This window comes from Temnothorax longispinosus, chromosome 11, assembly GCF_030848805.1.
Source record: "Temnothorax longispinosus isolate EJ_2023e chromosome 11, Tlon_JGU_v1, whole genome shotgun sequence".
NCBI classification, from domain to species: Eukaryota; Metazoa; Arthropoda; class Insecta; order Hymenoptera; family Formicidae; genus Temnothorax; species Temnothorax longispinosus.
The window spans coordinates 19376000-19402269 of NC_092368.1; the positions used below are offsets into that span (position 1 = coordinate 19376000).

At 38.5% G+C, this 26270-nt stretch overlaps 2 protein-coding genes across 7 annotated transcripts in view; one reads left to right on the forward strand and one right to left on the reverse strand.

Annotated features, from left to right (window-relative positions):
• Positions 1 to 7002: 7002 nt before the first annotated feature.
• On the forward strand, positions 7003 to 10053 carry LOC139821780 (endoribonuclease LACTB2). Its single transcript, XM_071793095.1, has 3 exons — positions 7003 to 7470; positions 8220 to 8859; positions 9016 to 10053. The coding sequence occupies exons 1-3, from the start codon at positions 7214 to 7216 to the stop codon at positions 9142 to 9144; spliced, it is 1026 nt and encodes a 341-aa protein (XP_071649196.1). The 5' UTR covers positions 7003 to 7213; the 3' UTR covers positions 9145 to 10053.
• Nfat (NFAT nuclear factor) overlaps positions 9499 to 26270 on the reverse strand; it is a 38401-nt gene continuing 21629 nt past the window's right edge. For 2 of the 6 annotated variants that reach the window (XM_071793085.1, XM_071793079.1), the window contains 9 exons: positions 20501 to 20826; positions 18788 to 19091; positions 16875 to 17387; positions 16239 to 16697; positions 15425 to 16006; positions 14873 to 15250; positions 14309 to 14724; positions 13165 to 13539; positions 9499 to 12958 (listed from right to left, as the gene is read on the reverse strand). In XM_071793085.1, the coding sequence (XP_071649186.1) occupies positions 12353 to 12958; positions 13165 to 13539; positions 14309 to 14724; positions 14873 to 15250; positions 15425 to 16006; positions 16239 to 16697; positions 16875 to 17387; positions 18788 to 19091; positions 20501 to 20826 (3959 nt within the window). In that variant the 3' untranslated portion in view covers positions 9499 to 12352. Of the gene's footprint in view, positions 12959 to 13164; positions 13540 to 14308; positions 14725 to 14872; positions 15251 to 15424; positions 16007 to 16238; positions 16698 to 16874; positions 17388 to 18787; positions 19092 to 19879; positions 20065 to 20500; positions 20827 to 26270 lie in introns of those variants that run through there. The other 4 variants (XM_071793080.1, XM_071793081.1, XM_071793084.1 and 1 more) reach the window with 4 other exon arrangements.

The window sequence follows — 26270 nt, forward strand, 5'->3', positions numbered from 1 at the left end:
TCTCAGGTCGGCGCGCCTGGCTAATGGCTATGGGACGCGCTCGTTGCGTGTGTGCGTGCGTGATCACGCGGCGCGCGCGGGCGCGACCAATCGCGGCCAGGGGCTCGCCGACGGGCGGCCAATCGGCGCCGCCCGGTCAGCCCGCGACCGCGTGATCGCAGGCGTGCTGTTCACGTGCTCCCGGTCTGACTCGGGCCGTGATCGTGACGTCAGCGCGCGTGGAGAACACGGTCGATACGTCATGGCGTCATGGCGCGCCCCGCGAGCGTCATACCCTCTCCATCCCCACCCTCCTCGTGCTTTATTCTAATGTTGTGTATCGTCGATTTCGCTCTGTCCAGTTCGCGAGACTCGGTGTCTCTTTCCCTCTTCGTTCGCATACCTCGAACGGCCTCGTCTTCTCGCTTCTGTGAATCTCTTCGTCCTTCGCTGCAAACTCATTTTCCCTCTCTTTCGGTCTCTTTTTATGTTTGTCTTGCTTTATCTCTTCGTCTCTCTCGTCGTTTCTTATTTTATGCGAATGCAATGACCCGCAGCCTGAGCAATAAAGATCTTATACATATTTTTTGCTTGTATCGTTGTTTTTTTTTTTTTTTTTTAAAATTACATAATTTTGTCAGATTTATTTTGTAAAATCGTTATTTTGTTTCTCAATTAAAGAAATTCAAATTCAAAGTGATAGCATATAAGAGCCTCATTTCTTTCCCTTTCTTTTTTATATTTTTCTCATTTTTCGTTTCAATCTTATTAAAGTGGAGATACACGCGCGAGAAAACTTAAACAAATCGAAATCAATCACAGTCAACAACTGTGGAGAAAATAGATATTCAATAAATCAGCTTTTCAAAAAATATATACTTGGCTGTGATTAAATAATTATTATCGCAGTTTTCTTCGTGCTTTTGTACTTATGACTTATTCTAGATCGTCCGATAAAAATAATGCAGTTTTGTTCGATAAATAAAAATAAAAAATCAGTTGAAAATAAATTGTAACGTCGATTATATAACTGTATGCTCTCATTTTGTATAATCCTTTCTCATCTTTTAACTAAATTTTCTTTTTCCCCATTTATACAGGCAAATTATTTCAAAACGTTCTACCTTATATCGTGTTGCTTATAACACAACCTGGTACGTCGCGACGAACCCGCATCCGGAGTAACCGGCAGAAACAAAGCGCCGGAAGGAGCCCGCAGGGTCCCTCGGCGATCTATGGAAGTAGCCGATACCTTGAGGCGAACACTTTGTTCTACGTCGCTATTTGCGCATAACGGCAAAACAATGACACATCGGAAAGTCAAATGCAGAAATATTATGTGTCTCGCATCCGAAATGCTGTTGCGAAAACTTTATATGGGCGACCTTTCAAACGTTAGCTAAGTGGATATAATAAATGCGATAAATCATAAATATATTGAAAAAAAAACTGTCGGTATTTTTATTTCGATATATGTCCTCCGACATCGAGAGTTTGTCTTTGTACGTTTATTTGTCAATTTACTTTCGGTAGGACAAAAATGGAAATTTGCGAGAGAGATCGCGAGACTGGCAATCGAACGATGAAGGAGTACGTATATTAACAATCATGAGATAAATCGCCTTCGTCGGGCTGATGTTATCTTCCGTCCTTCCTTCGGCGATAACGGATTCGATGGACGCACGTCGTTGATTACATATTGGATGCGTGCAACAATTGACGGTAGAATTTTTCATTGCCAAGTAAATCGGTATGCGAGACACGCATTTTTTCCGGAAACTACGCCGTTGAAATTATTTACGTCCACGTTTCATTGGTTCTTCGTTAAATTTAGTAAGTTTCGTAATTGCATATTTGCATATATGCATTTATATTTGTAATAAAATAAACTTGTGTAACCCTTTCTTTTCCTTATTCAAATTATTTCATTTTCTACGAAAACGCAGTTTACAAAGGGTACTCGGAAAATTCGGAAAAAATCGGAGTCCCTGTTACGGGGAAGTAACGAGGAAAGCTCCTAAGCAACGATTGTGTTAAATATATCGGCCGCCCACTTCGCGGAATGGTTAATTCCACTCCCTCGCCCAAGCTTGTTTTCAATCCGTATGCCGTACGCAATGAATTCGAATGCGATTTGCTTAAGAATAGATCGGACAGATCATGTTCCAAAGACATTGCTCGATATTATCACCGTATCCACGTTATACTTAACGTTACTTAACGTAACAATTTTTCATTATTTGTAGAATCTTACAGAAAATTTTCAGAAACTATAATGCCAACTAAACGTAATCTTATTTGTATTACACTGTACATATTATACTGTTTATATTGTATCATTTGTATTATGTATCTCAATAGTCACAACATACAACAATCTATATAAAGCGACAAACGCTAATCTTGGAAATAAAGTATAAAAAAAAAACTCTAATCGTCTGCTGCGAATGAGTTTCGCGAACTATGCGGGCGATTGTCCACAAATCCATATTAAGTATGTCAAGTGCACTTCGAACGCAACGCAACTCGGTTGATTGGTGTTGAAGATATATGGGACGGCTATCGTGCTCCAGCCTAAATTAAGCCGTTCGTTTTATTTCTGGTTGAAAAAGCCATGTGTCCCGATACTGTTTACCATTACGTCCCTCGCGTGCGTCGTATCGCGAATCAGCCACCGGGCTCGTGATCGCCGATCGCGTGGCGGAGGCCTCCGGCGGTCGCTACTTATCTGCGATTGTTAAACAACTCTGCAACGCGCAAAAGTGTCGTTGATCTTGTTTTGCAGGCGCGTAAGGGTATATGGACAGCGAGAATTCTTACGATTGCCGAAGCTTCTGCGAAGCTTCTGCGAAATGAACGATTATGCTTATCTGGACTTTCAGGAAGCCCCGAAGATCGAGTGTCGACAAAGTTGATGCGAAAAAATTCCATGTCAATTGTTATATAATTTGTTACAATAACAGATACGTTATATTTATCATTGTTGCAAGTAGATAAAGAGTTCCTAGAGAGATGACATTATCACGCAAGTACAAAATTGTATCAAAACTCAAGCGAAATAAAATGGCGCGTTAAAGATCGGTGCCCCTTTTTCGATTTTCTAATGACGATTATTCATTGTGCGTGCGCTTAAATTCTTATAGCTGCGCGAAACTTCTGTTGCACTTTTGAATGCATTTTATGTGTTTGGTTTCTATAATATAATAATAATAATAATAATATTTTATTAATTTCAGTTTACATGGACTTAGTTTACAATATTTACTTAACTCACTCATACCATCCATCATACTTAGGCTGCGTTCGCTTTGAGCGCTTTCGTGCTGAAAGCGTCAGTCTATCTTTATTGCTCATTACATGTTGAAAAAAGATGGAGTGATGCTTTCAGCACGAAAGCGTCCAAAGCAAAGCTTTAATACTACCTAATTCTCCTCTTCCTCACTCTAATAGTCTTTCTTTCTCCATAATTTCTTCAACACATTCCTTTTTATACTATTCATTATAGTCTTTCTAATTTTTCCCTCTTTTTTCTACCTAATTCCGTAAACTAATCTTTGGTCATGTCACATTCCTCTGTTTCCATGCGTTTGGTTTCTATATATCTCTTCTACCTTTGTAGGTGTAATTATCGATGATATCGCGTCGGATGGGAATCCGGCTGAAAATTCCGCGCGTTTCATTGAGGAGCGTGTAGCCACGCACGTTTCCGTTGACATATGGTGTCGCAATAAATAATTCACGAGACGATCAACGCTCTTTGAACGCGACGTGTCTGATGTTTGCGATCTGCAAGTCAAGACGCAAACGACATTGCAGTTGTCTGACGGGTGGGCGAAGGTGGAACGCGTGCGTTTTTATAGGGTCGCTTTGACGGCAGGACGGAAGAGGGCAATCGATGGCTGATCCATAGATAAACATGTCAGTAGGTCAGCGTCCATAGATAAACATGTAGCGAAACTCACATACATAATACATAAAACCAAATCACGATGACGCAGGAATAAAAATCGAACCTCAATTTGGAAGTTCACGTTGATGCTGTAATCGTCTATGACCTAAATTATTTGTTGCTTTGTTGAATAGTCTATACCCACTTCTATATCTAGAACAGTTTCTTTGGAATGTCAACCAGCTATTTAGAATATTGCTTAAACATCTTATTGTTATAATATCTCGCTTTTCAAAATTTAAAAATAGATTATACTGAGAGGGTTATTCATCATTGCTTCACACGTTAGTCATCCTTACATTTTTTATCATAATTTTAAACTTGCTTTGCTCGAACTAGTATCACGTTACTTAATTTATTTATATTATAATTTATTTATGTTTCAGCGTTTTATTCACCCTTAGTCATCAAATGATTAAGAATTGATTTCGTTCGGCGGTACATATATATAGGTCTCAATCATCATGAAATACATTTCATGAAATATTTCTTTATACAAAAGGATTATTAAAATACGAAGTTACATAAGCAAGTCTTTCTGCATACACAAAAAAAGGTGTAATAACAGTATTAGCTAATAGCAGTCTGTAAAAAAAATAATCCTATTAATTCAATAAATATTAATAAAATGAATATGTCATGCTCTGGACTAAAAAATGTATATAAATTTCACGTAATAATATTATTAGGCACACAGATCCAGCCCGAACGGATAAGACTTATTTTTAATCTACCTGTCGTGCTTTTGTTTTAATAAAATGTTATTTGTTTTATTAATACTGTTATATTAAATTAATAAGATTATTTTCAATTAGAAAAAAATGATGCTGTTAATACAATATAATTTTTTTTTCTATATAGAGATATTAATGCCTTGATAACTCTATGGATGAAGTTATACATTTATCGGAGCATGTATGCATTTTCTACGTACGCTTAGATAAGTGCCTAAATTCACGTGGAAGGATATTAACGGTCCCGCGTGTATGTATGTACATCGCGTTGCGATATGCCGCGTTCGTTTTCCCGCGTGCAGGGCAAAACGCGTGCAATCGCGATGAAGAATTCCGCGTCGGAACCACTCACGATACGGAGCGGGGCAGCGGGGCACGCGTAAACGCTCGCGTTACACCATTCACCGTTTTGCGAGCGCCGATGACGAAACAGACCACCCGGTCCGCCGCGCGCCAAAGCCCTTCATATGAACGACGGTCGAGAAAACTGCAATGCCGATTGGCCGGGTTTTCAAACGCGCATGCGAATGTTTGGAGTTAGCGCCAGACTGTGCGCAATTCATGGAAATTCGCGTTCTTTAATTTCGTAAAAAAAAAGAGAAAATTGTTTCGCTGCCGAATTTGCATAGCAAAAAGAATGGTAAACGACGAATACAAATACTTGACAAAAATGTCTATTATTCATATTATTCGCGAATTTCATATGAATAGCGAATTACGAATCTCGAACTGTCTCGTGTCATTGGGCCGATATCACAGTCTCCGATTAACGTGATCCTCCGATTAAACTCACTCCATCTTCGTCTCTTTCTAGGGGGACAGTTAGAAAGAGATGCAGAGTAAGTTTAATCGGAGGATCACACGTTAATCGGAGACTGTAATATCGGCCCATTAAATTAGAGTGATACAAATTAAAATTTTCTGAAAATCGATATTTTTTTATTATTAAGTTTCTCTGCCGCTTTTAAAATAAAAGGGATAAGAATATCGAGTTTTATATTTATATATTCTGCGCACCGAACCAAAACAGGCATTGCCGGCACGCGAATGCTTTTTTAATTTTGAATTGCACGAACCGCATGTACGGCGATTGTTCGAATTCGATAGACCACGAAGCGCCATCTCTTGGAATCTCAAGCAATGGATTACAATTAAAAACTGTAGATAAAGTTCTGTATATATCCAGTATTTTTCGTTATGAACTGATGCTATTGAATCTAGAGATAATTTGGAAGAGGTAAGCGCATTTTTTTTTACTTAATTTAAAATTAAGTATAATTTTATTTAATTTAAATATACATTATGCATATATAGAACTTGAGTGGATTTCGAATGTATTACAAGTTGTACATAAGATATAGAGAATTGTGTTGTTGCACGGGACATCTACGCTTGCAGCCTCGTGCAATTTTAATTTTTAATTTGATTTCTTACAGTTTTCTATAAACTCAATTATTGTTTATTTTATTTATCTATTGCGTGTTAAATTTTCGTGACTTAAAACTTTGCAGTTTTAATTGCGCTTTGACTTTTCGGCGCTTATTTCTTTCAGTCTCCATTTTGTTTTTGCAACTTATATATTAAGGCTGCGGTTCACTTGACGCTACAAATGCTTCGAAGCATTCGATCCTCTTCTCTTTTCTTTCAATGAAGAAAGAAGAAGAAGAACGCTCCAAAAAATTTGTAGCGCCAAGTGGACCGCAGCCTAAATAAGTAATACCTTGATACCTACGTTATCTATATCTGAGTGACGTGCAATGTAGAGTTTCCGCAAAAATCCATATTGTCCATGCATTTAAGGGTCAGTTTTATTTTCCAGATATGCTAATAATAAGCATCTTTTAAATAATTTAAATCATTGTAAAGAATTTATTGCAAAAAATAATATCCCAGCTAAAATTATTAATTTTCAAATTTTTCTGTTTATAGTATATCCATTTAAATCACAAAAAATCCATTATTTCGGTTTGAAAGAAACATTTTTTATTTATTGCATCTAAAATTATATTATTAAATATATACATATATAATAATATATAAATAATATATTACATATATATATATATATATATATATATATATATATATGTATGTACGCACATACATTTGATGTTATATGGGTATATTCTATAATCTAGCTGACTCTGCATATTTTATAGACATCAATTGCGCTTAAACACTTCTCGACTTTGGACCTGCCAGAACTCAATGCTGAAATTAACTCCGGCAGTCATAGTATTATAGTGATGACGTATTTTAATAGACTACACCGATTAACAAATATATGTTTTATATAAATCTATATATATACATATGTATATTATACATAACGCGAGTAAAACAAAAACAAATTTGTTTCGACATATCACAAGAAAGAATAATTCCCGTGATTTATCTCGTCAATGACGTCAATTAAGAATTCAGTATCATGATGAGAAGACAGAAAACTTGAAGAAAAAAAAAAAAATTTAATACATTTATCTTATTGTAAATTGTAAGTGCAGAAAGTGCAGAAGATATAATCTCTCGGCTCGCACTCTAGTCGCACTGAATGAAGATAACGAACGTGTATTTAATATATGAGAACGTGGACCGAGTTTCAACTTTCAAGGTGCGCCTGCTCCTTTTGCTTCTTCTGACAAACATTCCGCGAGTGAACGAGTTGCCGAGTGAAAAGATTATGACGTCCTTGACGAATCTGCCGCCGATAGCGAGGCTTTCCAGCAAAGTGATCCGGATCCTAGGATGCAATCCTGGCCCGATGACGCTACAGGGCACCAACACTTACCTCGTGGGCACTGGACGCAGGTGATGAACGTCATTCGCGTTCGGTGGATAGGACCTTGATCTTATTATGAAGCGTTTGACAGAAACACTGTCGGAAGTAATGTACTTTCCAACAAAGAGAAACTGTATGTCAAACTAAACTGTATTTTTTTTTCAACAAATGACGATCGAAATTGTGATATCTTAGGTTAAAAAACAATGTCAATCCCAATCGTGCTAATCGAGCTAATAAATTCGAAATTTCCGTGACACTTCGAAAAATGACGCTCTGATATGTGAGAAGGGATACTATGTTGATCGAAATTGCCACTGTCACGTTCGAAGACCAAAGGGGAACGAAGAGAAATTAAAAGTTACATGTACAATTTCTTTTTAGGTTAAATTTTACCCTCTAAAATTGTAACACGCGCATGTGCCAGTAAATAGCGCGCCATTTTCAAAATTTAAAAATAATAAAACTGACACGTTTTGTTTTAATGTTTAATCAGGCAGAAGAGAGCGAAAACATTTTTGTCGATTATTAATAAAGTTGAAAATATCTGAGGAAGAGTTACAATAATTTCTAATTATTTTATTTCTAATATGATTAAAATAAGTAATCTGTTAGACATATTTCAACAAAAATTATATTATTTATAATGGTTACACTAACTAAGTTATCTATTAGAAATATGTTTTTTTAAATTAACAAATATAATAATAAACAAAAATAGATAAATGATAAATTATTGACATTAAAATAACGTGCGTTATAAAATGCATTATTGCAGACGTGTGCTGGTTGATTCTGGAGAAGCAAAAACGGCGGACGCCTACGTAAAACTTCTGGACAGCGTGTTAAGCGAGGAGAACGCGACTATCGAGCATTTGGTGGTCACCCACTGGCATCACGATCACATTGGTGGCGTGGAGCCCGTGCGGAACTTGCTGAAGAAATTGTACCCCACGGACAAACAGCCAATCGTGTGGAAACTGCCACGGTCGCCGAACGACAAAGACAGATCGGACGATGAGAAGTCCGTCCAGTGGGAACCTCTGAAGAACGATCAAGTGGTGGAGGTCGAGGGAGCGAAGCTTCAGATAAAATACACCCCAGGACACACCAGCGATCACGCCTGCCTGCTGCTGCAGGACGAGAATATCTTGTTCAGCGGCGACTGCATCCTCGGCGAAGGCACGTCGGTCTTCGAGGATCTCCACGATTACATGCTGTCGCTGGACAAGATCCTGGAGTTGCGGCCCAAGACGATTTATCCGGGTCACGGGCCAGTTCTCGACGATCCCCTGCCACGCATAAAGTATTACATCAAACACAGGCAGCAGAGAGAAGAGGAAATTTTACGGATGCTGCAAGAGCAGGGAAACGTAAAATCGATGACGGAGATGGATATCGTCAAGCGCATATACAAAGTAAACATTAATTGAAATTAAAGAATTTAGAATATACGCTCTCTCGAGTTGCTGCTTTAATTTGAAATAATGCAAAATACAATAAATTAATTGCTTATGCAAATAATTAATTTGCTTTTTCAAAGAAATTAATTGAAATTAAAAATATTTTCACAGGATACCCCTGAAAAACTATGGTTGGCTGCAGCATTTACTGTGGGACACCATCTTCGCAAGTTACAGAAAGAAGGAAAAGTATTGCAAGAAGAAGAAGGTGGCTGGTGGAGAATTAAAGGCAAAATATAAATAGATGTACTATATGAAGAATATTTAAAATTAGATAAAATTGAATATTTGAAGAGCCGAAGTAATTTCGATCGAAAATTTAGAACATGCCAATCCTGGAAAGGAAAAAATCTTGATTATACTTTATTTATAAATATAATGTAATTTAAATATTGTATGAATAAAATATATTTTGATATAAATTCAAAATTACAATTATATATATATATATATATATATATATATATATATATATTTAAATTTGCATCATGTAATGTCATGTATGCATATATGTATGTATAAATTCAAATTAAGTTTTTATTGAAATTAGGAACCTCTTAGCGAGACATGTAGAAAATGGAATGCGCGTGAGAATATCATTGTGAAACATTTATTAAACTTACAGGAGTAAATAATGATACATTGTTACGAATTTCTGTCGAAGTTAGGCTGTTATCAGTGACGTGCGTACAACGAGAAGAGCACACGTTTACGACAATTTCACGAGGTACATATCGCAAGTGGTACACAAGTTATCTTCCCTGTAGAGGCGAACCATTAGTCATTGCGTGCGACTACGGACACATTATAACGGTCAATATAAAATATATCATATATATATATATATATGTATATATATACTTGGCTACAAAGGACATGTGGCTGTCGCGACAATAAATGTTTCGTTATATTTTTCGTTATAAAATCTCTCTTTTTCTCTCTCTCTCTCTCTCTTCTACTAGCTACATAATCTTGGCGAATATTAGCACCGCTCGTCTTGAACATGTGGGGACTACCCCGAAAAATTCGATGTCGCGATATACGTACACGGGATATCGCTAAAGTGCGAAATATTGAAACAATGTGAACTCAAAAAAGTCCATGGTTCAAAAATTTTTCAACATCTAGAAATATAGGAGATCAGTAATACTTAAAATTCAAGAATAATATATTTCTAGGATTTTCTAGGATCCTGAGTAAAAATTAGCAAGTTAAAAGTTAAAAACAAAAAGTTTTAAGACTTCGATAAATTTGAGGCTTTAGGAATCTGAAAATTTAGATATATTCTTGATCTGATAATTTTAATGATGTTTGTTGACCTTAAAAATCCGAAAAATTAAGAATCTGGACGCGATCACGTAATTTTGCATTATCATCATGTAAATGTTTAACCGTAATTGTTCTATGGTTATATGTTCAAAGGTTCGCGCGAAATCAGAATAAGCAAAAATTGGAGTTTAGATTACGTGATCAATGTGCCCTGAGGACTTGTATAGGAAATCTAAAAAATAGAAAAGAAAGTATATTCGTTAAAAAGTCACGTGACGCACTTTAGTTACATCCGATATATAATAATTATATGAACATATATCCTTAATAAGCTCACTTTGTTACTTAGCCCGCTCTCTACTCTATCTCTCTCTTTCTCTCCCTCTCGTTCTCTTTGGATAAACGTAAAAAATATATATATTTTATATATATATATTTTATATATATATTTATATATATCTATACATATAGACTACTTCAACATACAACATAATCTCTCATTCTCTCTTTCATTCCCTGTTATTTTGCTATTCCTGTATCAAGTAATGACAACATTAATGCATTCACGTAACTCTATCATCATTATCAATGTACTAGATAACAAAAAGAAGAAAACAAAATAACTTCGATTATCGAACAATATACATATTCTAAATATACGAAATATATACTTGAGACATGTGGAGACCACAGCGACGAGATGATCCATCCTTTCGCAATGAAATCAAGTCAATAATAATTACAACAGCGCATATTTCACATAATTTACGCATGTGTTCTCATCCGTTTCGGCACTTTTCTTCTCAAATTTTGCAAAAACTGAAAATAAAGATTCCAAGATTCGAGAAATTAAACTGGCCAGATTCTTCTTCGCGTATTTTTCAATTAGCTTCTTAATTTCTTTAATCAATATTAAACAATTAATTAGCTCTAAAACGCTTTTGTTGGATCCCAATACTGTATCTGGGATTCAGTTTTGAAACGCGACGTCTGAAGATTAATTAATTATCTGAACATATTTTACAATATATTTCTCTACGTTTGCATTATTCACATACTATTCTGTGAGTCCTGCAAATAAAAAGAATTCAATATAGATCAAAATAGAGCACAAGATAATATGCGACGTATCTAGATGCATAATACATCGTTGAAGATAAATAACGAATCGCCAAGAGTGACAATTCATAGAAAAGATACAACATACAAAGAAAGAAAGAAAGATGTGTGAAAGAGAAGAACATCTGAATTTGTCGCGCTTTCTCGTGCGCCCGTCTTATACTTAAATGTTAATAGTTCTCGACCTATGACGATCTGCTGCTGTGGACTTAGGCGTTTCTTTGCCGTGAATCACAGGATTATCAGGAAGTATCTTTGAAAACTTTGGGTCATTAACAAATTTCTTATAATGTTTCGAATAAATAATCAAATAATATAAACATCTTATTGTAAAACCGGATAAAATTGCTAACCCTTTCGGCACGAAGGATGACCAATCTGAAGAGTATATGAAAATATTCTTTAAAAATGCGCGAAATCCTCTGGCGTATATTATAGTAGCTATGCGCTACTAAATGTGCTACTGAACGTGCTACGTCCGTCTAGCAAAAATGTTTTTCAGCTGGATTCTGCCGTACCGAAAGAATTGAGATTAGAAAATCCAATAACTCGGAGATTAAGAATTCTAAAATCCGTAACTACAAGAACTTGAAAAACGAATCTAGAAAAATGTGCTGAGACCCAAAGTTGACATAGTGCACTTCTACTTTCCCTTCTATAAAAGGGGTTTCGCATCACACTACAAATGTGGCATAGAATTATCAGCGTTGGATCAAGGCAATGGCCTTGTAACCCCGAGTCAACATTAATCCTGCACAGTAACAAATCTAAACAACTCAAAGATCCAAAAAAGAACATTGTATAACTATCTACAAGACGTTTCAATTATTCAAACATTCTTGAATCCTTGTATCCCACGTTTAGCTAGTTACGGTCTAGTCTAAGCTCCATAAAATGTTTTCAAGACTCTTCAATAGAAGGCAAGTGAAATTTAAAACCAGCCGGCTATATTTAGCACCAAATGCAGGACACGGAAGGCAGATTCTTTAAACTTTCATTTGGAAATAAATTCGTTGAAAAAAACTCATCCCCTTTGCTTCTGTTGAGAAACACGATGGTACTACAAGAGAAATCCGCTTTGAGGAAGCTGCTCGAAACAGTGGGGATTGATGTAGCTCAGAAGATCATGTTCCGACATGGAGGTGAGTTCTTGAGGCAACATTCCATCCTCGGTCTTTCTGTTGGACGCGGTACTTGCGGCAGGATTGGAAATCGGAGTATTCACAGCCTGGCGATTTGGAGTAACTGGAAGTGCGACTTGCGGTGGCGATTTGCTGGCGACCTGTTCGATGATGTTGTTTTGTGCCTGGGGAGATTTCGGCAGGATTACCTCCATCGTGTTATTCATCAACTGCGCGCTTTGAGTCGCCACGGTATTCAGGATTTTCTTCGTGGCGATGATCGCAACAGCAGTGGTTGCCGTGATCGGCCGATTGTTAATAATATCCTTCGTGGCATTGGTGATGACATTGTTGATGGCTTGCTCCGCTGCGTTGGTTAAACGCTGTTGAGAGGGTTCCTGAGCAGCCCCGCTAGCCAAAACAGAACTAGCTTCGACCACAAAGCCCGCCGGTTGGTTCAACATAGAACCAATGTCTTGCTGAACAGCGTGCTGCATAGCTTGGGACGCTTGAGCCAGTTGGACAGCTTGCTGCACTGCTTGAACCTGAAACATTTTTTATATGACATCAATTATTGCAACCTAATTTGGAACCATAATTTTTAAGAACTAATAAATAATGAAAAAGAGAAGCATAAGAACTCTTTCCAAAGTCAATTTTTATATTTATATATATGTATATATATTTGAAAGTTTGCATTTATTTTCGTATCTTATATAATAAATTAAATATATATAAAATTACCACTAACCTGCTGCACTACTTCCTGCGTTGCTTGTTGTACCGCTTGTTGCACCACTTCTTCAGTCGCCTGCTGCACCGCTTGCTGCACTACCTGAGCCGCTTGGACTTGTTGCACAGCTTGCACTTGTTGTACTGCTTGCTGCACTACATGAGCATGCTGCACTACTTGCTGGGCTACCTGTTTCTGCGCCTGATGCACCACTCGCTCCGCCTCTTGCTGCGCATGCGCAACAACTTGTTCAACTTGTTGCTGCGCTTGCGCCACTACTTGTTCCACTTGTTGTACCTGTTGCTGCATGACGGCTACCTCTTGTTGCGTGAGTACTTGCATCTGTTGCTGCATACGATCTGCCGCGACTGCCGGCATCGCATTGCCAGGAACCTGAAAAAAAATAGAAAGAATATATTATATTTATGTTTTATATTCATTCATTTATTTGCATTAAGTTTTACCCTAAATTAAAAAAATTTCTGTTCTAAATTATAAAGCTTTATTTTAAAATTCAAAATTTTATTCTAAGAAATTAGGAATTTTTTTCAGAGATTCTAATCTTTAAGAAACTTATTTTCCGCTCGTTTGAAGCAAAGGCTATAATGAGGAGTAAGATCAATATACGAGCAATAATAGATGTTACAAAAAATTCATATTATATCTAACTTTATTGAAATGTTAATGTTTTGTACCGTACTAGGACTTCATCAGAATTGTCAATAATAAGCGAATAATTAAAGTACGAACATATATAGGGGTCAAATTCAACGCAATCGATCAAAGTACGAACATATATAAGGGTCAAATTCAACGCAATCAATTAAAGTACGAATATATATTAGGGGTCAAATTCAACGCAATCGATCAAACACAGAATGTTTCTGTGTTTGATCGATTGCGTTGAATTTGACCCTTAATATATATTCGTACTTTGATCGATTGCGTTGAATTTGACCTCTATATATGTTCGTACTTTAATTATTCGCTTATTATTAACAATTCTGATGAAGTCCTAGTACGGTACGAAACGTCAATATTTCAATAAAGTTAGATATAATATGAATTTGTTGTAACATCTATTATTGCTCGTAATTAGTCTTACTCCTCATTATATTGTAATCTTTATTATTAGATTCCAAATTTTGTTTTTGCTACTAACTTTCTCGTCCAATTTATATCTTTTTTGTTTTCGGATAAGAAATACCGTAGAATTTGACGTGGCGGTTGCCGCGCTAACTTGCGTTTCTGGCAACTGCGGTAATAGTGCTGCGTTGATGGTAGTTAACAGACTGTCGCCTGTTTGTTCTACCGTCGTTGCAGGCGTTACCGACGTTGTACCCGCAATCTCTGTCATTGGCTGCACCGTCTGTGACGGTGACTGGATCAGCGCTTCTAGTATCATCGTTTTCATCGGAATCGGTGGACTAGTTCTAGTTTGTTGGCCGCTACCCATTGGCTCGTGTTCTACTGCCACTTGGCTCAACATTGCGGTGGAATTGGGATTCACCGAGTGCAATGGAGAGATCATCTGTTCTGCGGAGTTTACTAAAACATCCAACTTTACTGAACTTTGTCCTGAAATATTTACTATATAAAATGTACTTATATTCTCGAAATTGTAATTTGATCTTCAAAATTATAATAAAATAAAGAGATTATGCGTTCTCCCCCCCTTAATAATGGTTTTATTACATAAAGAAATATTTTCTGTGCAATACTGTACCTGTTTTGGCTAAAATTCCCGGGGAAGCCGTCGATTGTTGGCCGCTCCCCGAGATAATGGAACCCCGCTGCTGTTGAATAGCGAACTGATTTTCTGGATTATCAGATTCCTCGGTGGTGCCAACCGAAGACTCCATATGATTCAGGTACTTTTCCACCACATGACTGTTCGACGCTGACAACGACTGCGTCCCGGAAGCACCGGTGAAACTCGACAGCGTGCCAAAGTCGGGATGATGGTGGTGTTTCATGCGAAGATCCACTACGCCGGCACCTTGAAGGGGAGCTCCATTGGAGCTATTGTCCGTTGACAAGACACTATTTGTGTCCTTAAGGCGATGAGGACTAAGAACTTGGACTTGATTTGACTCGTGCATACCTACAATCAACAATTAAGAAATTTATTTTATTAATTAAAAATATCAAAAATTCAAGATTTAAAAATAAAAATAATCAGGATTTTACTGTGATTGAGTTTATCGAATATCATCTACTTGCATTCAGATAAATCAAATACTTTCCATTCATCCACTAACCCACGACAGATACGTACCTCCGAACGAAGTCTGATGATGTGTATTCACCATTGACAGAGGATGCTGAGTATGTATCAGATCCACCACTCCGAGAAGACCACTCACAGTTTCTTGCACGGGGCTGTTATTGGTCGTTGCAACGGCAACGGTCCTAATAATATCAGCCTGTGAGGATACAGCTTCTCTGGAGTTCTCATTGACCAACTGCTGAAGGGGAGAGGCGATCGACGTCGGTCCGTTTGCAGCCGTCGTCGGCGTCGGAATGCTTTGCATGCTATTTTCACTCAGCATGCTATTCTGGCTGTTTTCATCCAGCACTTCTGTTTTTAAGTTATCTGGCAGGATCAGCTGAAGATTGGACGAGGATCGTCGGTTCATTAGAGGATTTGCCACAAGCACCGGGGGTGGCATCATGACATCAGGAGATGAGCTTGAGGATTGTGATGAGGTCCATAGCATCACAGGGGTCACTTGAGACGTTCCCGTCGGTGGTGGACTGGGATCGCTCTTCAGAGCTTCTGGAGAGGCGGTTTGTTGCGACTGAGCCGGTGCATTTGACAGAAAGCTTGCAGCTCCCGCGGCTGTTTGTGTTAATAAACCTGATAAATATCAAATACATCACACTCAGTCATTTCTAAAAATATCATAAAAAAAAATTTTTAGAGAGAATAAGGGAATTCAAGATGTAGGAAGTTAAAGATGTAATATTAGATATGTAATTTTAAATACATGTATAAGACTAAGATTTAAAACACCTAGTCATGTAGGATCCTCATGCAAATTTAAGAAATCTAAATCTAGGAATATCTAGGATCCAACAATCAAACTTACTACTGGATGCGACGCCCGTGGTCAACGGCACAGCAGCGGAGGATGTCGCCAGGCTAACGTCACCGTTTGTTAACGGGGGTGAGATGGATTCGACTTTGCCTATGGATGGCTGCGGGGGAGTAGAGGCAGCTGTGTAAAGAAAAGTATGCGGTTCGCTGGTTTTTCCAGAAGACACCGCGAACAATCTGACGCTGATCGTTTCCGTCGGCGCTAGATCCTGCCTGCGATAAGGCGGTATCACGCATACCAAGTGTACCGGATGCAGGTGCTCCTTGTCCGGTAGCACAGCGCGTTCCCAGGGCGGTTCCATGCTACTCGATAGATCGTCGCTGTCTAACTGAAAGACTACTCGGGTGTCCTTCAAAAAGTTCTTACCGAGTATGATGAGTTCTAACCCGCCTGTGCACGGACAGGACGTCAGAGACTTTTTGCAGATCTCCGGAATCCCAGGTGGTTGAGCTGCGAATATACAAGACCAATGACTTTATAAGAAAACTGAAGAGATCATGAACGTTCTTGATTGAATTCAAATCTTATCTATTTTACAATTTCATCCTCTTTATCTCGTTAATTTATTTTCTTTCTCTGTCTTAATCAATCTCTCTAGTTACATTGCTATTGTATTAGTTAACTCACTGCAGACTATCGGCTGGGAACAGACTTGCAGCGTCTCTGTGGTCCCGTCGGTGTGCGTGAGAGTCGTGCGGAACACCATGCGGCATCGCGTGGATTTCTTCTTGCTTCTTCCTTGTAACAATCCGGCCTCTTGAGGAAACCTATGCTCGACATCAACATTACGCTCTTTGAGAATGCCGACGCAGTCGCAGGTAACATCCTTCGCCGGGTCCATGTCAATCTCTATCACGATCGTGCCATCGATCTTCCGCTCCATACAGGGTGTGGAGTTCTTGCCGCTTACTCGACAGGCTTGGTAGAACATATGGGGCGCCACTCGGCCGAGATCAGTGCCGATGAACACTTGTAGAGTCGTCGGCTTCTCGTAACCGATCAGTCGAACGATAGGAAAGCCATTCCCGCTACGATCCTTCACCGCACCCCGCGAGCCCTCCGTTTGATAGCGAGCTCGGTGCTGTTGCTCGGGTTGACAGACGATCTGCAGTTGAGTTTTACCGTCGGCGGAAACGTTGGCTGGCGATCAGACAACACCGTAAACACAATGTTAGATCGGGATGGCTGCGTGGGTTTGTCTGGGGAGTGGGGCAGGTCAAGGAGTAATTTATGCAGGTGTGCGTAAATAAAGACCGTTAGATTGCCGAGATCTTTGGATAGTGAAATGTTTACCATTGGTCTGTTGAAGAAACGCCAAAGGAAGATAGATATATTATGTTGGAAATTATCCAAGAGCAAACTAGACGCGTAATAAATTAGTAGAGATTCTTGACTATTTGGAGATCTAGAAGATATATAGAGATTCTCGAGTCGTCCATGAAATACAAATATTAAATTTAAAATATTCAAACTTCAAAAATTCGGAACAAACCTAAAACAAGTTTTCTACAGAAACTATCAGGTAATATTAGATTTCAAAAATTTATAACTGCAAAACTTTAACTTCAAATTTTAAAAGTTTAGAATAAATCACTTTGCAAAGTTTATATCATCATTAACAAATCTATCATTAAACAGTTTGATTTTTTAATCAAAAAATAAGAATGACACATGTCCATTATCTATTTTTACTCAATTGTCTATGACGAAACAGATTGCTCCAACATGCGCGGATTATAAATAAATGGTCTGACCTATATTTGATATCAAAAAGCGAGTATCAAATTTCGCGTATATTAATGTTGTCTTCTTTTCTTATCGCTGCAAGAAAAAGTGAAAAAGAAAGCGTCAGCTCTCGAACTGAAGGAGATAGCTTATCGGCGGTGAAAGCGACAAAATAATAATTTCGCCGGAAATAAATCCACCAATGAGTTTCCTCTTGTTACAAAATATTGAAGGCTTTCGACAACGCGGCTTTCGAAGCAACAAATTGTTCATCCCTTCTCTCTGGCAAGACAAACTTCAAGCAATACAAACTCTTTAGAAGCGGCTGAGTTTATGAGATGCAATAAAGTGCACGAGATTTTTGTTGATATTACCTTAGCTGATACTGAACAGATTCAATATAAACAGGTTGCAGAAGAAAATGCGATATTTTTGTATGATTGCATCAACCAGCGCGGCAAGACTTATTTCTTGAAAATTTTAAGTTGCGCGTAAAGATCGTGAATATATTGCTTAAAAAATAAAAATTTGGATTATCTCATTCTTAATAAAAGCGCACAAAATCGTTAATATCTGAAAATTCGCAGTTGTAAAAGTATAAGAATCGAAAACCCAAGACACAAATTCACGTAATCTCTAAAGAGCAAAGGTTTATAAAGTCAAGAGTTCAGGACTCGAAAAGATTAAAACAATCGCTAGAAATAATTCAGTATTGCCGGTCTATCTTAGAAACCTAGAATTGAACTTGTTCCTATCGCAATATTTAATTAATTTATGATTAAAAAATTTATTTCTACGCCTATCTAAAGACGTACATAGTTGCGAGACGAGAGTGACAGGTCCCTGATGAGTGATCGGAGTCCTTTTGGTCAACACACCCATGGCGGGTCGAGGTCTGGTTACTCCCACAACTCTGCCTATGGAATTAGCGTTTCCGGATCTATTGCTGGATACTCCTCCCAAACCTATCCCATTAACGGTGGTTCTGACCGTCGGTGATTTATTGTCAGGGCTGGTTCCCGGGGCTACTTCTGGAAATGCGAAGTTTGCGTCCTCGGACTCTAATTTGATGTCCATTTTCCTTCTCTTCGAATCCTCCTCGCCGGCGTCGTTCCAGAGCTGATAAAGTAATCGCGGAATTAATCAATCTATGTATATACAGGGTGTCTCATATTAAATATTCATTTAAAAAATTATTCTTGATTGGATACATAAAAAAATCAGCAGATGAAAGAGATAGTGCTAAAACCTGAAATGTCATACACACAAAATTTGGCTATGCTTAACAAGCTAGCGATAACTAACTCGGTATTTTATTTCAATAAATCTCCACTCGACAAAAACATCAAGGCTATTAAACTGAATTAAAATCGGTTATTGAACTGAATTAAAATCGTTGTCACTTTGGAAATAAATCAACGACTACCATTCGTGTTCCACAATCGAACCGTAAAGTAAATTAAATATATTTGGAAGGGAGATTTTTTCTTTCTTTTATTATTTATTCCTTCATTAATATTAATAATAATAATAGTTTTATTTTAATGATAATATACTTAACAGTAGTGTAAATATATGAATAGAACGATTATTCAATAGTTATCGAATAAAAAATTTCAATTTACAAACAGTTTACTTATTTCTGTTTTAATGATTAAAGTGGTTACAAATATATATACTTCAGTTTTATTCTTTAACCTTTGGGTAAAGTAAATTGTTCTTTTACATATATTAAGTAAAATTAAATCATTAAAAAATACTCGATATTAAATATTTTAATAACGCGGCATCACTTTCCGATACTATGGAAAAGAGCTGAGTGACCGGGAATAACGGGAACACCCCATATGTGCGTGAGCGTCTGTGTGCTTAATTTAACGAATCAGAACTCGACTGGGTTCAACTACCGTTCGAGCGGTCGGCGATCTCCGATGACGATATTGATGATGATCACGCGTACCCTCGTGAACACATTAAATAACTTCATCTGGCTTCTAACGACAGGGTGACTCAGTGCCGTAAACGTAGCAAGAGTGAGGAAAGCGCACGGACCACAAGAGAGGCCCGTCAACTCTTTCATCTTCTTCTTCTTCACTTTCCCATCTTTCAGCAAAGAGAAAAAGAAAACAAAACGAGAGATATATCGGAAGCGAAAGTGTCATTAAATTTCGATTAGTAACTTGCGGACTCTTGAAAATTCTATCAATCTTTTCAAAAGCGTTGGACATTACTCAACACTCTTTCATAGCTTCAGGTTTCCATTATTCTTAAATTTTCGTCGTGCTATAAATAAATTTGAAAACAAGTTTACGGGCCCCTGAAATCTTCTAAAAAAACATACTCTACTATACTAGAATTCTATATTATAGAGCCTAGAGTCCTTTCACAAAAGATACTGGGCTTTTATATAAATACTATATACTAAAGTAAATACTCAGACAGTTAATCTACAATATATAATCTAAGCAAATAAGATTAATTAAATCGTTCGGTTTGCAGGATCTTATTTATCATTAGCAGATACTAACATTGACGTTGTTGAAGTGCTGTTGACGTTCCTCGGAACCTAGGCCGGAATCGTTTGAATTGTCGTCTTGCGTCGTACCGGTCCTAAGCCCGTGTTCATCAGAACTTCTCGCAATTGCGCCACCGAAGGACGATAATGGAAATCTGCTTTGTTTTGATTGTTGCTGTTGTTGTTGTTGCTGCTGCTGCTGTTGTTGTGGGGTTTGCTGCTGCTGTCGCTGCTGATTAGTAACCGTCCTCCTAGTCGCGGAGTGGGCGCGATTACCTGCAGTATTTCTCGAGACGGACGATGCTGTCACCGTTGACGACGCATCTCCTGCATTACTACCTGCAAATCAAATTTCATTATTCCAATAAGTCCAGTCTTTCACTGGTTTTGAAATGAGATGAAGAGAAATTTAAATAGCAGATGTGGAGACAAACATAGATACGTGAAATAGGCAATAGGGGTAAAAAGATAGATCTGTAAATCATAAAATCCTCATAAATTCTTTGTTAGTCTGATTGTCATAAATCTTCTCAAAAGAAGCTACCAAAACCACAAATCCTCAAAACCGTAAAAACTACAAATCCTCAGATACTCAAAACCATAAAAATCATAAATCTTCAAATTCTCAAATCCATCGAGTTTTCATAGGATAAAAATGCATTAATTTTTAGACCTCCCATTTCTATAAAAGTAATATTTGCTCGAATTTCAAAATTCCAGCAAATTTTCCCTACTTCCCCGGGATCCAAAACGCTGAAATTGTCGGAGGTATATGCTACCGATCAGTGGAATCATTACGGCCCTCAAACGGTCTGCTCGCCACCGAATGAAGTCGAACCACCCCTCTAAAATTTATATGAGAAGCACCGCTCGACGCAGCGTTGTCAGACCAAGGGAGCTTTTTAGCAAGCGACATAACTCGACACAAGTATCGTTTTATCTTTGTTGCTCATTACCAAAAAAGAAAGATAGAACGATGCTTGTGTCGACTTGTGCTGCAAGTCTCGATTTCACGCGTCGGGCGTGAAAAGCCGGCGCGTCGTACGCATCGTCGAGAGGAGCGAGAGAGATAAATTTGGGGGAAGGGGGGGGGGAGAAGATGCGAAACACTCCAAGAACCAGGGTGAAAGAGGGAAAAAAAGGATAGTGAGACGACGGAAGGGAAGGGGGAGGCAGAGCAATGTCGGACGGTCTATCTATAGACCACCTCGACTACTGGAACGGGATAATTGCGTGGGGGTGAAGTTGCAATCGCGGACGCAACTGGTGGCAACGGGGTTCGATTCTCCCCCTCCCCCTCTCTCACCGCTCCCGTCCCCGTCTCCCTCCAACGCCTGCAAGGGGTGGTGGGCACGTAATCGACGCGTGTACACACGTGCATAAGAGATGCATCTGTGTGAACGTCGAGGAAAATCACGGAACGATGTCAACGACCCGGCCTGTCGGTTTCCAATCTCGTTTCTCTCGGCTTTCTCCCTTTCCCCTCGTTCCTTTTCTGATGCCGCTGCCGCCGTTATTGCCGATCATTATGTCACGTCAAGTTGCAACAATTATCCCTTTTCCTCCATACAAATCGCCTCAATACAAATTGGAGAGCATATTTAACCAATCTCGTGATTTTCCATCTCATCCGGTCATTACTCGTTTTTATTCGCGTTATCGCATCACCGACACAAAGTCGAAATCTAGGAAGTATTATACTTTTTTTCTTCCGTTTTTCATTTTATCGCTCGAAAGGGTTCGGAGCAAAGGTCAACAAAGTTTATTATCTATAAATTATCTATTACTAATACGCGTTTACAGTGTATCTAAAGCAAATACAAATTCTGAGTTTAATTCGATTTTTTGTAAGTCTTTAATCCGTTTACGGTACGTACACGGAAAACCGATTCTAGGTACTGATAGGCACCCAGGCGTCATTTGTTATAATCAACAAGTTTCCGTGATTTGTACGATCCATTCCAAACACCAAGTTGATTGAATTCGACTTCACCGTACGCTCTTCGCATGAAATCTACCAATTTTACCGATAATGTAAAGGACATTGCGAAAAAGAGGCATCTATGAAACCGCATCTCAAGTTCTATAGCGAACGCCGGTTTTATTCCACAGACAGACGTTACAAATTCCGCACAGTCCGTCCGTTCCTCGCTCGGCTGCATTTTTCTGCATTTTGTTTCGAGAATTGCGTATAGTCCCACTGCTCCTCCCCGCTCCGCGGATGTCTCGCAAATAACCGATAGCGAGGCTCGCCACAATAGCTGCATAATCAAGCGCGGCAATGCCATAAAGATAATAATCGCGAAGGTCTCGTGGGCGGCGACGCTGGTTTTAATTGCCTTGGTAATCTCGCCAGCCGATAAATAAACGCCGCGCCGGCGGAGGAACCGTCTCCGTACACCTGCGAGCAGAGGTGAATGTATCTCTTTATCGCGCGCCGCGGGACGCGAGCGCGAGCGCGTGGAAGGGTACCCGCCTTAGGAATTAGGGCTCCCGCCTGCCTATTTGCGTCTCTCTAGCCGCTCGTCCTCGAACCCCCGACAGAGGCAGAAAGAAATAGGGAAAAAGAGAGAGAAAGAGAATGTACCCTCGATAACAGGATCGATAAACATCGTTACTATTTTACACGGCAAACAGAGCCGCGAGCGCGCTAACTACGGCGCCTCTCCTCTCGAATCTCAAGGATATATCGTTACCATCAGGACGAGTGGAACGGACGGACGGATGGCCGGATCGATGCCCGATCGATCCGGGAGGCGCCGTACGAGCCCGATTGATTCGATTTCGGTATTCATTTTGCATGAATCTTCGATCAAAAACTCGCGGAGGATATGTAAAGAACATTGCGAGAGAAAAAAAAACGAACGTTGCAGTTTCGGAACGGAGCCTCGTTACACAGATGGTAAATAATAGGGATTTTATAAATAATATAAGTGACTGAGGTTCTACAATAGAATTCTCGAACTCCATGATAAGTGGCGGATCGAACCATAGATATCACGTTTCTAAAATTAGACATCGTGCGGATGCCCAAAAAATGTGTCGGCTCATAAATAGACGATAGAATTTTTTGATGGTGAATCCAGAATGCGACAGCTGGAAACGCGTCTGAAAAGATACTCAAGTTTTCGTTTAGACAGGTATGCTAAGCTATATGGAGATTTTAACTCGACGGAAAAATATCCAGGTATAATTAACATAACTGTTATACGGATCTATATTTATGTAACTTCTCTCTCGCTGCGCGAAAACTAGCTACTTCAGCAAGATATCCGTCCCTTTTCTTTCTCTCTCTCCCTTTCTCTCGCGCGCAAGTTACTTTGGGACCTCCTCCTTGGATTCTGACGACCGATTCGTTGCGACAATGCAAGCCTCGGTCTGTGTACACTTAATGGCATCTCTGATAGCCTACTTAAGTAGTCGAGATAAGGAGCTGAAGAGTCTCCAGGAGCTCGGCACTGCTTGGCACCAGGACTGAAAGAAATGGAGTAAACAGCGATAGAAGCGCGATATATTTATCAATGCCCTACAATTTCGACAATTCTCGAAAGTAACGGAGCCCGAGAGCTGAAATGCATCCAATATCTTGCAGCGCACATCAATAATGTTTCAAGATTGAAATAAAGGGACGTTAAAGAGGTTAAACAAAAAAAAAGACTAAATTAAATTAGATTAAGAGAGCCTAAAATAAGAGAATAAAACAGAGGGAAAGAAAGTTGAATAAAATTCAGAGTATTAGAATGTTCTTGTGTTAGTAATAACAGCGTGTAACAGCACCTCTAGCGAAGAAGAATATAAAAAAGCAAAATATCAATTTTATTGATTACTGATAACTGATTAGAGGCGCGACAGTGGCTTATCGATAAGAGAGCATCGTGTATCTATTCGACCGAGTCTCGATAAGGGGATAATGATTCCGATGATTGGCGAGCACGATTCTCGTGACGAAAAAAAGGGGCCAGACAAGATCCTCGGACGGATAACAGTAAATTACGGCTTATTGATGGATATTCGATTTACGAACATTGGCATTCCTATCCAATTAATATTCACGACACAGCGTGAATTTTCTGTGACTTCGGTAGTCTTCGATTTTATCGCGATGTCAGTGACATGTATACATAAACTGTTGTACCGCGGCCTTGGAGGATCTGAAATCCATAATCAAAAAGAAAACATGATAGGTACACGTCTTTCAAACACGCGTATTCTCTCTACTAGAAACGAAGATTTTTATCGAAAAAAAAATAATGATTAAATAACAGCAATTTAAAGCACACATATAACGTAACCTTATATCAGAAACTCCGTTATCGGTTATCAGTCTTCAGTTATATCAGTTTCTAGCAAATACTTGCCCTCTCTTCGTAATTAAATACAAATAGAAATAATAAAAGTATAAATAATAAACTTTACACAAGAGTTTATTAAAACGGTCTTTAAAAAACCATTAATTAAAATCACTGCTTAAAATTGAACGAGAAACGGATGTTGATATCACAATTGTATTTCTCTCTCGAAGAGATAGACGAGAATATCTATCTTCGCGTCCTAATCGACTGCGAAGACAGTAACATTAACCGACTGTATCAATGTAAATATTAATTTATCGCGTTTCGTTTCGGCCCGTGGATAAGTCGTTGGATAAGAAAGCGGCATCAACAAAATAAAACCCTGCACTGATGTGAATTATAAAATGCTCCGGTAAGAATTTTAGGAAGACTGCTCTGCTTCGTTCTGCCGAATTATTTTTAAATAAATGCAAATAAAGATATACATAAATAATTTCTTAAATAAAATCTCATTTTAAATAGAAATGATAACCTTCTCGAAGAGATATCTACATTTTATACATCTCAAAATTATTCAATTCAATATTTTTCCTTAATAATAATTATATCTGTGATGTCTTTAATTTCAATCATTACAATAGTTATATTCCCAATTAGATTTCAACGATGACGGATCTCGCTTTGGTTGTAAACCTAGTAATTCGCTAAAAAAAATTGCATGTTGACAATTAACAATGGTATCGTAAATACTCGGCTCAAAATAAGCATTCGAGAGCGTTGTTGTCAGTCGCGCGCTAAATATGCTCGTATCGAAAAACCAGTTTTGGTTGGTTCGACCTAGTCGAATTTATCAATCCGTCGCCAATTGAGTCAATTGTCGCAGTGTGCGTATGTGCGTGCGTGCGTCAGCTCCGTTATACATATTCAACGAATTGTAGGCGTTATTCAACTATGTATACAGCGCCGCCCGCGCTTGTTAACGAGCTCCCGTATTCATGTTTGTACGCGATTTTAGCGATCATTGAGTACGAGCCGAAGTTCTGCGTGTCAATTTGAGGTGACGGTCGTATATATGGATCATCGGCGTATTTGGCAACACGCGTACGATGTTTACCGATGTTTAACGCAATTAAAGTTAACGAACTTTTCAGACTGAGCTAATATCCCTCAGTCACTTTCGGATATTTACATAATATCTCTCCAGTACACTCGAGACCTTGGAATATCTTAAATTCTCGAAATCGAATATCTCGGACTTTCCCCTCTCTTAATAATTCTCAAAGGTACGAATTCAGATCCTATTTTCCTTTTCCTCTTATGTTTGATGGATTTCTGTTCCCCATTGGGAACGAGAAGAGAAAATTACGATGTTATTAATATCTAAGTACTCGTATCTTTGAGTTTCGAATTCTCACAGATTGCGAACAGAAATGATTGGGCGTCCGATTTTTCGACAAACGAATCTAATTAACCCTCCGTCTGTATACGTTT

What these genes read in the sequence shown, in the direction of transcription:
- LOC139821780 (XM_071793095.1), top strand. Translation starts at nt 7,214, where the DNA reads ATGAAGATAACGAACGTGTATTTAATATATGAGAACGTGGACCGAGTT. An exon ending in CTCGTGGGCACTGGACGCAG is followed by an intron (nt 7,471 to 8,219) that starts GTGATGAACGTC and finishes GCATTATTGCAG; the next exon opens with ACGTGTGCTGGTTGATTCTG. An exon ending in TCGTCAAGCGCATATACAAA is followed by an intron (nt 8,860 to 9,015) that starts GTAAACATTAAT and finishes ATATTTTCACAG; the next exon opens with GATACCCCTGAAAAACTATG.